Source organism: Elephas maximus, chromosome 12 (assembly GCF_024166365.1).
Source record: "Elephas maximus indicus isolate mEleMax1 chromosome 12, mEleMax1 primary haplotype, whole genome shotgun sequence".
Lineage (NCBI taxonomy): Eukaryota > Metazoa > Chordata > Mammalia > Proboscidea > Elephantidae > Elephas > Elephas maximus.
In genome coordinates, this window is record NC_064830.1 from 41,156,506 (window position 1) to 41,173,989 (window position 17,484).

The 17,484-nt window shown below is 50.4% G+C and overlaps 1 protein-coding gene across 11 annotated transcripts in view; it reads left to right on the top strand.

Annotated features, from left to right (window-relative positions):
- Positions 1 to 17,484, top strand: part of KLHL29 (kelch like family member 29) — a 392,553-nt gene that overhangs the window by 289,089 nt on the left and 85,980 nt on the right. For all 11 annotated transcript variants that reach the window (XM_049904624.1, XM_049904630.1, XM_049904621.1 and 8 more), the window contains one exon: positions 15,771 to 15,912. In XM_049904624.1, the coding sequence (XP_049760581.1) occupies positions 15,771 to 15,912 (142 nt within the window). The remainder of the gene's footprint in view (positions 1 to 15,770; positions 15,913 to 17,484) is intronic.

Genomic DNA, 17,484 nt, shown 5'->3' on the forward strand with positions numbered 1-17,484 from the left:
ATCAAGATCCAGCCTGCTTTGCACTCCTTTGTCCTTGATTATCCGTAAGCTGTAGGGGATTCTCTGGTCCCAGCCATCCAGAGAAAACGGGTATAGAAGGAAGACTCTTGAGCCTTTGGCACTGCATCCTTCTTGGAAAAGGCACCTTACTTTTCCCGCATTCTTGGGTTGCCTAATCCTAATAAGAGCTGCCATTTGCTGGACCCCTGCTTTGTCCCAGGTAATATGCTAGGCCCTGGAAATATGGGATTTTCATTCCTCCCTGGAATCAGTCTTTTGGAGAAGGAATTCTCATGCTTGTGTATAGATGAAGATTCAGGGTCTCAGAGAGATGAAGTGACTTGTGCAGGTCACAGGCAGGTTGGTGGTAGAGCAGGGCTCGAACCCAGACCTTCTTCTGACTGCCAGGCCAGCTCTGATCACTGTGACAAGTGGGGCACTTGAGCAGGGGGCAGCCTGACGAAGTGTGGAGCCGGCATCCCAACTGGGATTTTACCAGAAGTTCCTGGATCCTGCTTCTGCCCTTGCACCTTTGATCCCAAGCTTTCCATTCCTGAGAAGCCACCTGTGTGTGCTCTGCCAAACCACACGAGGCAAGGCGAGTAGCTCCCTTTACGTACTGTGATATTTAGGAGCAAGCGAAGGAAACTTCTCGTATCTGCATATTTAAGCGCTTTTGTTAAGTGGAACAAGCTATTTCTGAACACGAGAGTGGCCAACAGCCTTAGAGGAAATTAAAATGAACCATGACAATGGAAAATTGCACAGGGGCACGGTGGATTCTCCGGAGATAAATACAACAAGCCTTTCAACAGCATTTGGGAAAGATAGAGATCGTGGAGATTATGTTGTGAGAGCAAAAAGGCAAACTGTGAGAGAAAAAAAAGCAAACCGTCAGAAAATTAAAGCTCCAGCTAGTGGAAGGACCCACCAGTATGCTAGTTAGACCCATGGGTGTCTCTCTCCACTTAATACATCCCTGGGCTCTGGTGGACAAGGCCAAGCCAGAGATACAACAGGCAGAGACATGTCCACTCAGTTTAGCAGGCATTTTCTGAGCACCCACTGCCTGCATATTGTGAGGGAAACGGAGATGGACCCGCAGACCTTGCCCTCAGAGAGCTCTTGGACCTTGAGGGGTTTTATCTGGCACCTGCTAAGGGCTCAAAAGGTATTAGCTGTTATGATTATGATTCCTCCATTAGCCTGTGAGCCCCCTGAGGCCAGAGACTACTCATCTTTGTGTCTCCAACATGCATGATTGTGTCTCAGTAGTGGTAGGGTGGGTGAATGAATGAGTGAATGAGCAATACCGCTGAAGCCGATGAGCCCTGGCAGAGTGGGTGCAGAGAAGATGGAACTGTGGCAGCCAGGCAGCCCTGCATATGCAGAGAGGGGTCCACCATTGGTGGTGAAGACAAGTGGAGCCTCAGTCCAGGTGGTCTGGGCCTCTGTGAGGAAGGGTGTCACTGGAGGACAATTGTCTTTGATCAACTCTATTCATCCCAGGATTGTGGCAAGCAGCCTCAGAGGGAAAGCCATAGGCAGGCAGGAGCTAGGCCAGCGGCTGCTCCCTGCTCTTACAGAGCAGGGCCTGGGCCTTACTCTCCTCTCGTCACCCTCAACTCCCAGACGTGGGGTGGTGGCATACAGATGTCACTCCGGGGAAGTCCCATACTTATCTGTCTATACCAAAAAGGCCTGCTTCCTGACCTGCCTGCCCCCTTACACCACCTCTTAAAGATTTTACTACTTTCTATCTTGACTGGACCTCCAGGGAGCTAAGATAGAACCTGTCTGCCCCAGCAGGCTTCCTGACACCTGAAGAAATGGGCTGATGCCGAGTGATGTCATTTTCTTTAATAATAAAAAAAAAAAACAAGAAAGAAATCTCTTAAACCACCTCAATTCTGAACTGAGGGGAGCTGTGCTGTGGCCAGAGGGAACGCCTCCCCCTCAGGGCCCTGCCTGTCCACACAGCATTCTCGCTACTGACCTCATTACAGAGTCTGAGCAGGTAGAAAGCAGAGAGCAAGCCAGGGAGCTGGGAAAATGTAAACTGAGTTCCTCGTTCTAGAATGTTCCACCAGCAGGTCTAATCATCCCCACCGAGTCACGAGCCCCAGGCCACATCGGAATCTAGCCCGCTGTCCTCAGACACGCACTCAGGCGCCAATTTGCTTCAGTGAGTCTCGAAGTCCAGGCAATAAAACTATTTTAGCTCCTTCAGCTGTGCCGCTCCGTCTGAGGAACCGCTCACGACGTTTGTGCTGCATTGTTTGTTTCTTTGTCCTGCCTGACCCTCGATGTGACTCTACCACAATTCCTTCTCTTGTTAGGCCTCTAATGAGGTCGCTGAAGATGTCTGTGTCAGGATTGTATTGCTGGGAGTTGGAGTCAAGCTCGCAGTCGACTTCATGCTCTGAGAGTCGGGCCGTGTGAGTCAGGCTGGCAGAGTGTTTGCTTAGAACTTTCCCCTTGCTCTGATGAGGCTGCACTTGTTGCACAAAGTAAGGAATGCTCTGTCAAGGCCCACGATGAGAAGGTGAACTGATCACAGGGGGTTTTAATAGGAGTTGTTAGGTGCCTATTGAAGAAGGGACCCCTGAGAGGGTCTCGAACAGTGAGCTGGGACTCAGACTCAGGGTTCTTTCTGGCTCCAGGTGGGTCCTGCATGTAAGGAGGGCTAGTGTATCTTAAACTGTCCTTGAGGGACATGCCAGGAAGGCCTTGGGGGACAGAGGAGCCAGGCAAGCCCCAAGCCAAGCCATTCTCAAGAGCCTCTGCTTCCCCGGGGTTGTCAGGAGCCATCTCCAGGAACACCTTAGCAGAGAAGGCCTCAATAGCTGCATTAAAAATTAGCATTGGGTTCATCAACGGATGAATGAATGAACAAATTGTGGTTTATACAAACAATGGAATAAACCATAAATAAATGAATTGTAGTTTATACAAACAATGGAATAAACCATAAATAAACGAACTGTAGTTTATACAAACAATAGAATAAACCATAAAAAGGAGTGAAGTTCTGATGTGCTACAGATGAGCCTTGAAAACCTTATGCTGAATGAAATAAGCTAGACACAAATGTCACACTATTGTATGATTCCGTTTATATGAAATAGCCAGAAAAGGTGAATCTACTGAGACAGAAAGTAGATTAGTGGTTGTCAGAGGCTGGAAAAAAACAAACCAAACCTGTTGCCATCAAGTATTTTCCGACTCATAACGACTCTGTAGGACAGAGTAGCACTGCCCCTTGGGTTTCCAAGGCTGTGATCTTTATAGAAGCAGACCACCACATCTTTCTCCTGCAGAACGGCTGGTGGGTTCGAACCACCAACCTTTTGGTTAGCAGCCAAGTAGCAGCATTTCCTTTTGGGGTGATAAAAAATATTTCTGGACCTAGATAGAGGTGATGGTTGCCCAGCATTGTAATGAACTTAAATGCCACTGAGCTATCCACTTTAAAATGGTTAATTTTATGTTATATGAATTAATAATAAAAATTAATATTGGGCACTTAGAATCTAGGTCTCTGAGGACCAGGCCAGACAGGCAAATGGTTCAGTAGGGGAGCCCACGTGTACCCCTCACCCACTCTTAGCTCAGCTTCACTGTACAGAACACTTGTCCTCACCACATCCACTGAGGACTTCAAATCTGAAAATGACAGAGACTCCTGGAAATGGGTGTTGTCTGATGTGTGTCTGTGAGTCTTAAGCTGACCTTGGTGGGGAGGAGCATGTGGCGGCCTCTGAAGCTGGGAGGTTGATGGGTGGTCCCCAAGTCACTGCCTGCAGGGCTGGCATTTGGGAAATGTCCCATCAAAGGCCAGAATAGGGCCTGCCCTTGCCTCGCCTACCTACCTGCCCACTTTGGCAACAAGAATGAAGACGGGTCACCATGCTCGGGAGGGGGCTTCGTTGTCACCAATGGTGGGGTGAGCAGGAACAGGAAGGGCACTGGGCCTCTGAGCGGAATGGGCGGGCTATAAGGAACGTGGCTGTTGGGGATGTTGTGGGGGCCGATTGAAGGGGGGATGATGAAAGGCCTAGCCCAGCTCTATGAGCAGGTGCCCCTCACTCTCCTCCGTGTCCCCGTCTGGGCCACTGGCTCCCTCACATCACAGGCGTCTGCTGAGGGCTAGGCCTGCCCCACACCTTTCAGCAGAATGAAAGGGAAGCTGATATCAGAGGGGAGCGAGAACGCAGGAAAGGGCCTCTTTGTTTTCAAAGACTTTCATTGGTGACGGGCTTTTTTTTTTTCCTTCCCCAGGTGATCTTATTTCAAAGCCCCTTTGAAAATTTTGTGGGTTTTGTAATGGATGAAAAGTTACTTGGAAATGGGGACTAAGAAGTTTTCAGTTGAAAGTTGTTGGAGGAATGTTGAAAGCTTTGATTTGCAAGGTTCTGCTGAATTTATCATTTCTTTTGTCCACAAGGCCCATAGTGTTAGGAAAGGGCTTAGAGGAAGGGGCTGGGAGCCTGGGCAGGGCATGCGTACAAAACCCAGCCCCCTCTGTGGTTGTCAACGGAGGCCATCTGCCGAACTCTCAGCAGATATGTCCTCAAGGTACAGACTTTGATGCTGGAAACAGGAAAAGCAAATATACTTCAGAATACTACAGGAAGCTGGATTCTAGCAAAGACGATGGCTACTGCACAGGTGTTTCGCATCCAAAAAATAATTTGGAGGGAAGGTAGGACCCAACCAGACCTGAGGAGGGAGGGAGAAGGAAGGCCTGGATTGAGCCCTGGGAAAACATGGGAGAACTGGGAAGAGCAGAGGCCAGTGAATGGCACAGAGAAGAACCAGGAAAAGCTTTGTTCAGAAACTAAGGGGAGGGGAGTTTGAAGAAGAAGGAAGCCAACATTAGGGATCAGAGAAAGAAGATGGGGGAAGTGCTAATTGGTTTGGCAGTAAGAGGTTACTGTTCATGTAACGGGTGTGGTTTCGCTGAAGGACAGAGATGGGGACAGTTGAGGAGTGAGGGGGTAACAGGCGTGGAATACCAGGTGTTCCAAACCTGGTGGAGGGACAACCATGAAAGAAAAGGAGGGAAGACAGATGGATTCTGGTACTACAGATGAAGTAGCCAAACATTTTCCAGTTCCTGAAAGCTAAGGGAAAGTAGCCAATGAAGAGGAAGGGAATGGGGTGCTGAAGAGAAAGGAGACTTGAAGAGTGGGGTCTTGAGCACATTGTGTGCCTAGAAAGGGGTGGAAGTGTCAGACCCTGCAGCCCTGACCTGAGACTGAGCAGCTGGCTCACTGGAGAGCCCAGACCAGGGTCGGGGACCATGTCAGGGGTGGCTCAGCCTAAATATAAAACCAAGAACTGTAAAGACCATAGAAGAAAAAATAGGGTCAACGTTAGAGGCCCTAATACACGGCATAAATAAGATACAAACCACAACTAACAATACACAAACACCAGAAGATAAGGTAGATAACTGGGAGCTTCTAAAAATTAAACACTTATGCTCATCAAAAGACTTCACCAAAAGAGTAAATAGAGAACCTACGGACTGGGGAAAAAAATTTGACTATGACATATCTGACAAAGGTCTAATCTCTCAAGTCTATATGAAAATCCATGTCAGAGGTAGCTCAGAGTCTAGGGAGTCTGAGGGAGTGGATCTGATTCCCCGGCCACAGCGTGCCATTAGAGTCAGGGTAGGGGCCCAGCTGGGCTAGACACAGCAGGTGAGTGGAGGCTGTGCTCCTGTGGGCCCCAGGGGAGGGTCGGTGTTACCCCAACAGGGTAATGTGGGTGCTGCCTTGCTATGGCTAAGTCCACGTATGGTGCTGTCGGCTACATCAGGGATAGGCTGCAGAGAGGGGTCTAGGAATAGTCCAGCCACCCCAGAGCGCTTCTTAGGATAGACTAGACATGGGCTAAGTCTGCCACTCTCTAGCCATTATTGAGCTTTTCTGGGCCTTAGGATTCTCATCTGTAAAATGAAGGTAAGAGGGCAGAATTCCTCATAGAAGGAAATCAGATCATGCCTGTGCTTGGCATATAGGAGGCGCTCCGTAAACTTGAGCCATCAGGATGGCCGGCAGCCCTGTTCCATCTATGCCTGGCATCTGCTTATGGCCAGGGGTTGTTGGGTCCTTGTGGTATTCCCAGGGAAGAGATGGCTGGAAGTATCTGGTGGTCTCAACTTCAAGAATTCACAGATGACTCTCAGAGCTGTGCACAAAGCCTGGGATTGCAGGGCAAGATGAGACCCTGACCTGTGACCCAGCCTGCACCCTTTTGGCCCCTGCATTTCTGTCTCCCAACCCAACCCAGCCGCCTTCACCAAGCCTTCCGCTGGGGTCTCTCCCTCCTTCCTTGGCTCCCTCACCCTCCACCCCATCACATCATCTGCCACCACCCAGACTCCCGGCAGGGGAGGATCGCTTACTCTCCAGAGACATCATCATATTCCATAATATGATTGGAATCTGAATATATATTTAAAATGACAAGATTGAAATTAAAATTTAAATAAAGAATTACTTTTCTGTAAGTTGCTCCAAAAGCAGTAATTTAGCAGCAAATTGATAGAGAAAGGTAAGCACTGGTCCTTTAAACCATCGTGCCGTTTCCGGCGTGTGAGCCAGAAGTGTCTCAATTTAACACATCATTGATTAGTATTATTAGAAATTTCATCGGGCTCTGGAGCACGTTATGGCAGCGCTCCGAAGGGGAGGCTGGGGCACAGGCCTGGTCCAGGGGGCCGGAGGGGGTGGCCTCGTTAATGAGAGCAGGAGGTGCTCCGGAGACCCCCACCCACACTCAGTGAGGATTTAACTGCAATTATTTTTGGTTTGTAGTTCAGTAGCAATCATGAAATGAGAACTGAGAAACCAATAAATGTCATTTGCACTTTCTGGAGGCCACGCATTTACAGCTTTGGTCTCTGACCCCTCGACACATAGGCTCAGAACAGGGTCCAAGAAGGTGGCATCTCCAAGGGGCTGGTTCCCCTGAGCCACGTAAGCAAGACCCAAAAATCTGTCCACTCAGGCCCTGGCCAGCAGCTGCAGCTCTCTGTGCCCGCACTCCGGGCACAGGGGCTACAACCTGAACTGAAATACTTTCATTGCTCTTCAGCATGCGGCCCACAGGTCACCTACATCAGCATCACCTGGGAGGCTTGTTATGAGGCCTGCCCCCTAAACCTCCTGAATCAGAACCCCTGGGGGTCAAGTCCCAAAGCTGCGTTCTTAGCCAGCTTCTTCTTTTCCTTTTTCTTTTAAATCTTCATTGTGATGAAATATATATACCGAAACATGTATCCTTTGGACCTTTTTACGTGTACAATTTAATAACATTCATTACATTCACCATGTTGGGCAGCCATCACCCCTATCCATTTCCCATTTTTTCCAGCGCCCTTAAACTCTGTACCCCTTACACAATACCCCTTAACTTCCCCTTCCCACCCACCCCTGGCAACCACTAATAAATCTTGGTCTCTATGCATTTTCCTATTATTATGAATATTTCAGATAACAGGATCATATAATATTTTTCCTCTTGTGTCTGCTCAGATGCTTTTTACATGTACTGAAGTTGGAGAGGAAAACCTGGTGGTGTAGTGGTTAAGAGCTACAGCTGCTAACCAAAAGGTCAGCAGTTAAAATCCACCAGGCACTCCTTGGAAACTTTATGGGGCAGTTCTACTCTGTCCTCTAGGGTTGCTATGAGTTGGAATCAATTCGACAGCAATGGTTTTGTTTGTTTGTTTAATTTGGAGAGCCCCAGCGGTAGTGGTGGTTGAATGCTGCTGCCTATGTGACCTAGGAATTGCTGCTCTCATTGACAACCTGCCGGTCCTAGCAGTCTAGGTTTAAACCTAGGAGCTGTAATCTTAAAAAATCCGAAACACCAAAATATCTCCGCCCCAAGCCTGAATTTCCACCATTAGGAAATGATTCCTTTAAAGTAAGAATTGCCTTCTTTGGCTTTCCCTTTGTAGTGTAAGAGTCCTGGGGGGCTCCCGCCCTCAGTCCCCAACGCCGTGGTCTAGATAATCTTACCCAAAACTGCCCTCTTTCATTCCCAACAAGTAGACCTGGACACCATGAACACCCTAAGTGCCTTGCAGGGGGAGCGGTGCTGAAAAGGAAGTGAAACGTGTACTCTTTGCAGGGAGTGGCCTCCCAGTGACACTCAGTCCTAGAGCTGGCAGCTTCAGTGATGTGATTCCCCAGGGCCACCCAGGTGGTAAGACGTGCCAGAGCCATATTCACTTCTGCCAGAAGCTGTGCAAGAACCTTCTTTTGCTGTTATCAGAAGAGCCCTGGGACTGATTACCCTCCAGCATAAGAAGGAAAATGAAATGACAGCATTCATCCCTGATGCTGGGCTAAGGACACCAGCACCCCCACCATCCACTTGCTGCCACATCCTTGTGTCTTCACCACCTGCCTCTGGGTTCTCACTTTAGTGTGCTTGATTGACAGGCACATGCCTATGCCCTAGCTGCAAGGCAGGCTGGCAAAGCAAGTTTTCTGGCTTCTACCTCAAGATGTAGGGTGCTCAAAGGTGCTAGGAAGTCCAGAAACAGCAAAGGTCTCCTGCAGGGGCCAGGCCAGAGGAGAAGTCTCTGGTCAGAGGAGCCTTCATAATCCAGAGCCAGTCATTGTGGGGTGGGCACACTGAGGCTTGTCTTTCCCAAATTAGGTGCCATCGCAGGGAGTTGTGAGATAAAGCTGAGGCTGCAGAACAAGCCCAGGAATGTGGTCAGCTCGAGGTTAGCCACTGGTGTTGTCTTCCCTGTGACGTCTCAGGTTTTCATCCGAGACCACTTCACACCCACCACCCAGCTGGAGCATGCTTGGGGAGAGGCGGCGTAACTTCAGTTTTAACATTTATGTCATTACAGTCTCTACTAATGGAGTCCATGGGTGGGTCAAACAGTTAATGCACTCGGCTGCTAACTGAAAGGTTGGAGGTTCAAGTCCACCCAGAGGTACCTCAGAAGAAAGGCCTGCCAATCTGGTTCCAAAAAAATCAGCCACTGAAAATCCTAGGGAGCACAGTTCTACCCTGACACACACGGGGTCAACTCAACAGAAACTGGGGGCAGGGGTTGGGTTTTGTTGTTATTTGTTTACTATATTTATGTTGCCCCCAATCCTCTGAGAAACACAGAGGGATGCATATAAAATTACTACATTTATATGCTAAGAGCAACATGTAAGTGACTTTTTGATCTGTTGATATTTTCCAGTACGCACAGTGAGAGTGTGTATCCCTTTTTTTGATTGCACTGATTGGAAGCTTAAGACTGCCTAAAACCCAACAAGAGCAATTCCAGAAGCCCCTGTGGCCTGCATATCTGCAGTTTTCCTTATATAAGGTTGCCTTAACTCTCTCTGTATGTTTTCCCTGGCCTGGTCTCCTCTTTTCATTTCATCATGATTTTATTGTGCCTTTTCTTACCTGTGATGTCAGCCCCTCCATTAACAAAGTTGAATGTGAGACATCATGGGTCTATCTCCAAGCCTGTCACCCTCATGGGGTCCCTGAACTCCTTGAGGGCAGGAACATGCCTTGACCATCACTGTACCCCAGTGTCCAGAGTGAGCATAGAAGCATTGTCTGATGAACTGAACGGAGGTGAGGGGTGGGGAGGGACTTACAGCTCTGAGGGACAGAGGCTGGCAGGTTAAGCACTGTGTTCAGTGACACTCAGCAGAAGGCAGTACCAGCCAGCCCTTTCTGCACCACACAAGTGACCAGCGTGCTAAGGTCCATTCTGTGGGGGCAGGCTCACCAGCAGGATAGGGACAAGGGCACTGTCATTGCCATCTCTCCCAGAGGAGGCCCACCAGCCCTGAAGTGGACCCTGGACCCTGGCTTTGTCAGGCCACCCATGTGCATCTAGGTGGGAAAGGTACCAGTTGCTGTGAGGTCCTTTGGTGGTGACCTCAGCCCTGATTCATCTGCCTTACTGAATCCTGCCTAGTTTTTGTGGCCCAACACCAGCCCCATCTCCTCCAGAAGCTTTCCCTGACCTTCATTTTCCACTTCTTCGCCCTCTTCTGACCTTGGGCAAACAGTGACAGGTGCTAAATTCTCGTTCGCCTAGTAGACCTCCAGCCCCATGGAGGCTGGGGTCCTATCTCAGCTTCTTTCTTGTCTTCCACGCAGCCAGCACACAGGAGGGGCTTGATCAGTTCTGATGATTGATCAGTCAGTTGTGTCAGCTGTACCTCCAAGCAGCCTCCAGCAGCATCCAGGCCTATGGTGTTGGGGGTCCCAGCACACAAGGCCCCCAAGGCCTGGAAACCTCATGTCCCGAGTGTGCACCCATCACCGCAGTCACACAGAATGACATCAAGTTCCCCAAGCACGCACGCTGGTTCACATCTCTGTCCCATTACTAGACTGTTCAGTCTTCCTGAAGGGCACTCCATGCATTCATTCATGGGTTGAACCAACAGTGATTAACGCTCCCACTGTTGGCCAACACTGCAGCTCTGAGACCTGCACTCGTTCATTCATTCTCTGGGCACCTACACGAGGCCACCAGCTGGGCCAGGCACTGGGCCAGGTCCCTGCCTTCATGGGGCTCCCCAGCTAGTGCGGGGTCAGAAACAAAGCAGTGGGATGCCTCGTGCTGTGCACTGTGACCGTCCTGTGCCCAAGGGCCAGTGGTGAGAGCAGAGAGGCAGTGTGTGAGGATGGCCGTGACTCCCGAGGGACAGTGCCTGTCATCGTTCACACTCGCCTGACCACCAGGGATGCTGCTCACTTGTACAAGCCCTTTGTACAAACTAGAAAAAGGAGCTCCATCTGGGTGGGCAAATTGGCAAAAAGTATCCCATCTGGGATGTCACAGCCTTATGGGTGAACAAATGGTACTTGGTGGGGGAAAAGGGCCTGTGCCTCCTGGCGGGGTGTCAGCCCCCGTGCGCCCCCTCTGCCAGGCATCGTTGCACACACCCAGCCCTGCAGACCTCGCTTCAATAGAACAGACCCCTCAGGTCAGGTCTGCGGGGGGACAGGGGCGGTAACTGGCTCTCCCCAAATCCAGGGGCCCCGTGAAGCTTGTTTCAGGGTGGGGGCTCCCCTGCCCCTGCCCAGCAGGCGCCTTCGGTCTCTGTCTTGGCTCACGGAGTACTTCATCCATAAAAGAACTAGGTCTTTAGTGCTCTTCAGTTGCTGAAAGAAGCAGGATGCTGTCAACCACCATAAAAATGTGACCTTTGAAAATTTACTAGAGCTCAGGGTTTAAAACCTGCTGCGTTAATGATGCATCTCATTAGCATTTCATTAAAGGGAAGCAGAGAGCCGGTGCTCAGGCCTAATGACAGACGGATAGGGCCACTCCACACCGGGAAGCAGGACAGTGGTAAACTGGCCGTAGCTCCCTCTGCAGCGTGCCATCATGTTATGGGGGCAGAAGCTATGGGCAGGGACACCGGGAAAGCTGAAACATCTGGGTGGCTTCACTGGTGTCCTACACACACGGGGTGGGAGGGGGACAGTGGACAGTAAGGTCCCCTCAGCCCTGTCTGCCTCCCCTTGGCCCTGGTTGGGTTTTGTTGCATTCTTGCATTGGCAAGGAGTCCCGGGGTGGTGCAGTTTACACACTCTACTACTAACTGAAAGGTTGGAGGTTTGAGTCCACCCAGAGGTGCCTCAGGAGAAAAGCATGGCAATCTACTTCCTGAGAACCCTATGGAACACAGTTCTACTCTAACACACATGGGGTTGCCATAAGTTGGATCCAACTCAGCGGCAACTGGTTGGTTATGTTGGCAGCCCTCTGGCAGGAAATGTGGAGCTCCTAGCATTGAAGCCAGGAGAAAGCCTGGAGTGCCTTTGGTGGGGTCACGGACCTGTAGGAATTCTAGGCCATGGAGGGAGGTTAGCAGTAGTTAGGTACACAGCTGGTGCCACTGTCCCACACAAGCATCCAGAACGTGGGGCCTGCCGTGTTCACTTGGGGCCTGCCATGTTCACTTTGGGCCCGGGCCCTTTGCAGGAAGAGGTGGCTCAGGTCAGGCAGCCCTGACTCCCATATCTCCAGCTGCTCTGTGAATCCCACAGCTGGGAGGCCAGGCACCTCTGCAAAGCCCACACCCCAGGCTCCATGTTTTTTCTGGAGGGAGTGGAGGAAGAAATGTTCATTTCGTGACTTTAATAAAATAAATAGAATTCCTGAACAGCAAGTTACTCATAGCTTCAGAAGTTGCTAGTGCCGGGTAGAATATGAGTGGCCTTATTTATCTTTTCTAAAGAAGAAAAAAAAGACTGTTTTCCTTCTCACAGCTGGACTGCTTTCTTGAACATAAAAAATTGCTTGTAATATTCATGAAAAACACAGCCTAACAGCAGACCCTTTGTAGCCACACTTAATCTCCAACTAACCATTCATTCAGGGTCCACCTCTAAGCGCCCCTACACGGCGCTTTTTTCTGGAGTTTACCACTGTCCACCCTGTTTGTGCAGCTGTGCTCTCTGCTCTCGTGGGAGCTGCTTGAGGGCAGGGCTGAGTCTCAGTCTTGTTGCGTCCCCCATGCCTGGGGCAGTGCCCGTCACAGAGCAGAAGCCCAGTACTTGTTCCCAGAATGAACAACCCAACTAAGGAACAAATGAGCAAGTGAACGAGCTGACAGGAGTGTGTCGAAGCCATGGGTCTGAGCAATGTATATTGACAAAGTGTGCAATTTCCCAATTTTAGGGCAAAAACTGGAGCTTCTGAATTTTTAGGGCCCAGAACCTGGCTACCCAGGCTCTGTAGTATGGAGTCCAGGTGAGGAGACTTCAGCAGCCTCTCCTGGAGGCAGTGGCCACTGTAAATAGCCGGACCCAGGGCCTCCAAGTTTTCAGAGTCCTTCCCTCCCCTGTGAAGTTGCCAGGTGGGGGCATGGATGCTGATTCAGCAGGGGAGAAATGGTGGCCAGAGGAAGAACCTGAAAACCAAAATAGCCTCTTTGACTGGGAGGTGGCAAGGAAACCTGGACAGCAGAGAGAGGCTGCAGTGCCCCCTACTGGCAGGAGGGGTTCCTGTCTAATCAGTGATGGTAATGGGAGGCTGGGGTCTGAGCGTTCAAACCTCACCCAAAACAAGACCCTGAATGGGACATCTGACAAGCTCCTTTCCACTTGGGCACCTTTCATTCCAGGGGAAGCAGCCTGTGCCTCTGCACCCATCCAGCACCTCGAGAGCCTGGAAATACAGAGATGGCTGCAGAGCGGGCAGATGCCTGCATCCTTCAGAGAGCAGTTTATTTAAAGAACGTTGTAAAAGCCACGCTATTGTTCCATAGGACTGTTGGTGTATGTGGTGACATCCCTGACCTCCCCTTCCACCCCCCAAGCTCCCCACCTGTCTGACAGATAGGAATGGGCCAGGGGCCTCTGATAAGAAAGCTTGTCTGTTGAATTGTTCTTTCCTCGGGAGAGCCGCTCTTTCCTTTTGTTTCCTGCTCTGTTCACAGAAGCGGAGCATCTGAAATGCAGGCCAGAGATAAAGTGCAGCCTTAATGCAATTAGCGCAGCACAGCCCACAGGTCCTAATGGGATGCACCTCCTGTGCTCCCAGCAGGCCCTGATACAGGCACTGTTTGTCATCTGCATTATGCATCAAAGCCTCAGTCAGTGCTACCCCGCACTCCCTGCCCATACCGCCCATGCTGTGCCTGGTGCGGGTCGAGGAGCCACGTTTGTCAGAGAGGCCCAGCGGCCACCTCTGCTGGGTCACGGATTGGGTGCCATCAGAAGTCTGGATTCAGGGCCCACAGAGGGACATGTCCGGGCCCTTCTCCAGCTGTGGCCTTCACCTGGAAGAGACCTCAAGGCTCCTTTGGCCTTCTCTGACTGTCCCTGGTAGGCAGCCACCCTGGTACCCTAGCCCACCCCACCCTCCACTCCAGGCCTGGCTGTGCTTCAGCTGCAGCTCCTGGAAGCTGTGGGCACTCTTTTCTGGAACCATCTGCTGAGACACTCAACCCCTCACATCCCCGTATCCTAGGCCTTGCCTCTCCATGGATTTTTGTTTTGTTTTGGCTTGTTATAAGTAAAGTTCATAGTAGAAAATGTGGCTAATACAGACTAGTCTAGACAAAAGAATAAAAGTTCCCCATAATCCCCTCACCCAAGGACAACATCCTGCTAAGGTTCAGTCATTCTCCTCCTATGCATATTGTTTTCCATAGTGAGGTTATGTCATTTCATGTCTTTTCATTTAACTGTGTAGTGTAAGCATTTTGCCATCTCATTAAAAATTCTTGGTAGACATGTTTTTCTAATGGCTGTATAATAGTCCATTGTAAGGAAGCGGCCCGGGGAAACCGAAGTTGTCCCAGTGTTTGTTTTCGCCCTGACGTTTATTTTCTAACTAATATAAATATCTAAATTAGAGTGTGAGCCCCTGGAGCAGAGAGCCCTTTCTTCCTGTGGACAAGGAGCCAAGGTCCTGGGGATGTCTCCTGATGGGGTTCCCTGTCCTGGTGCCAGGATCTGCTGCCTCCCACCACCTCACAGCTCCTTTGTGGAGAGGGACATTTGGGGCCTCAGAGGCTAATGTGGGGCGGGATAGGGAACTTTTTTTTTTTAACTGTGGTAAATATATATGTAGCACATTGTTTGCTATTTCAACATTCTTCAAGTGTACGACTCAGTGACGTTAGTTATGTTTATCATGTCGTCAACCATGACCATTATCCATTTCCAGATTTTCCCATCACCTTTAACAGAAGCTCAGTGTCTTAGTTTGCTGGTGCTGCTGTAACAGAAACACCACAAGTGGGTGACTTTAACAAACAGAAATTTATTTTCTCACAGTTTAGAAGTCTGAATTCAGGGCACCAACTCTAACAGAAGCCTCTCTCTGTCTGTCTCTTTTTCTCTCTCTCTGTCTGTTGGCTCTGGGGGAAAATCCTTGTCTTACCTTCTCTAGCCAGTCATCCTTGGAGTTCCTGGGCTTCCAGGCTGGTCCACCGCCTCCGTCTTTAGATACTGTCGGTCTCCCGTCTGTGTCTGCCTTCTTCTGTGCCTAAAAAAAAAAAAAAAACTACTCTTTTATATCTCAAAAATGATTGGCTTAAGACTCACCCACACTGAGTCATTAGCATCACAAAGAAAACCCTCTTTCCAAATGGGATTAAATCCACAGTTACAGCGGTTAAGATTTCCAACATATATCTTTGAGGGACAGAATTCAGTCCAGAACACTCAGTAGCCCCTACGCAGTGAGAGCTCCTTTTCCCCTCCCTCCCACCTGCCCCTGGTAACCACTAATACACTTTGCTGTTTACAAGTTTGCATTTAACGAAGCTCATCTGTGGCCTGATGGAGGTGCTTTGGAGAACCGTCCTCTCACATGACAAAGGCCGGGCTCATGGTGGCACTGGGTCTCGGCTGGGCCCACATCAGTGCTCAGCACATGCCCAAAAATTAATTGGCAGCAGTTGCTTTGTGGTGGCTTATTCATGATCCAAGGGCTGGGGGAACTTCCCACCTCAGGGCACAGAACACCCTTCCCTTGTGATCACTCAGATGAAGTGACTGACTGCAGAGGGCAGCAGGAGAGGCACTGGTTTGGGAACCTAGAGGTGGAGTTTAGCAGAGGCCACAGCTGTTAGTACTAGGTCAAAATATCCTTTGAGGCCTCCATGGGACTGGGTGCAGGGCAGGCCTCTGCCTCTGGCCTCGTTGCTCAGTGGCTGATGGAGGAGTCTTGTTCCAGGGGGTGGCCCCCCGGCAGTGACCCTTGCAGGCTGGGCTCACCTCCCTTCTGTGCTTCCCCACAGGCCCCCGGCATCTCCAAAGCGGACAATCAGTCCCAGGGACTGGCGACCAGCATCCGGTGGGGACAGACGCCCATCAATCAGTCCACGCCCTGGGACACTGATGAGCCACCCTCCAAACAGATGAGGGAGAGCGACAACCCAGGTGTGTACTTGTCACTGGACGGAGCCGCCTACCCCAGGGCTGGGTGGGGTGGTAGAGGTGCCCCTGCTCCTCAGCAGCAGGTCTTGGCCCGCAGCCTGCAGAAGCTCCACCCTCAGGCTGTGTGGAGTGCTGTGTGTGTGCTTCCCCTCTTCCCCTCCAACTCAGGAAAGTATCTGGGAAGGCAAGGGAGTGTGAGTAACATTGTAGGGGTGGCTTCGAATTTGCTTCAGGTTGTTTTGAATAACCTCAGTACTGTGATTCATTACAAAGGTCTCAAGTCATACCTTCCAGTGAGGTTTTCCAATGCCAGTATTTACATGAGAACAGAGACGTTCTAGCCCCAGGAGCTGAGCTCACCGCCTCCTACAGCTTCCAGTCCTGTGGACAGCTCTGGCCATAACAAAGGCCTCCCTTTTCTCTCCATTGGTCCCAGACCTCCCCCTTAGGAGGCACAGAACGTGACAGCCCTTCAGATAACTGGAGCCCCTCCCCTCCAGTCCCCCACATCTTCTGCAGGATAAATACCCCAAGCCCTTCAGCATGCCCAGAGCCCATGGGTGCCAGTCCCTTTATGTTCCTGGGCACTGCTCCCAACTTTGCATCCTTCTTGGAGTGCAAGGCCTAGAACCGCACACAAATGACCCACATGTAGGCTGGCCAGCACCTCCTTCATCTCCTTCATCCCACACTCCACTTTGACCATTGCAGCCTTAGATCACAGCTGCCCTGCCATAGCTATATCACACACTGTCTGGGCTGGCTCACAATGATCACCACCTCACCTTCTTCAGACTTGGGGGCAACTGCTCTTTGCAGCCCATTCTAGAATCTTGCTGCATAACCAAATCCCAGGGACGCTCTTCACCAGTGTCTATCACCTTCTAATTTTTTATAACATCTCATTTATCAAAACCATAAATATCTGTTGCACTTTTATTATGTGGCTTGTTCTGAGTATCCTCTCAGTCCTCACCACAGCCCTGTGATGTGTATGTTATTAATGTCCAAACTATGGAAGAGGACATTGGCTCAGGGAAGCCTTGTATCTAAGGTCACTCAGCTAGTAAGGGGCAGACCAGGACTCCAACCTGGATCTGTCTGACTCCTGAGCCTTGCTCTTCACCACCGTGCCATGTGGCTTTCCCTCCTGACTGCTTCTCAGACACAGCCCCCACCATGGTTGAATAGTCATCTTATTTCTGTGAGGATGTTCCCAGCCCCTGGGGTTGGTAGTCCTGAGTAGCCCCCTCACCCTACTCTCCTTCAGCAGGCTTCCTAACCTCAGCCTACACTGCTGCCCCAGAGGCATCATGAATATTAAGGTGGTGTTTGGGTGACGGAGGCCTAGACCCAGGCTCATTTAGTCAGAAACAACCCAGATTGGCCTTCCCTGTCACAGGACCTTCTGGCTTCATTCAATATCAGCTCAGCTCAGGGGGCCCTGGGCTTTGAACTGGGCACCACTGGCCTCATGTCTTATATCAGATCTTAAGAGACATGTCTGGGCCCCCTTGTTCATCCAAAACTTCCTTAAGGGCCAAAGTGGGCTTCTCTTGTTCCTCACCCCCACCC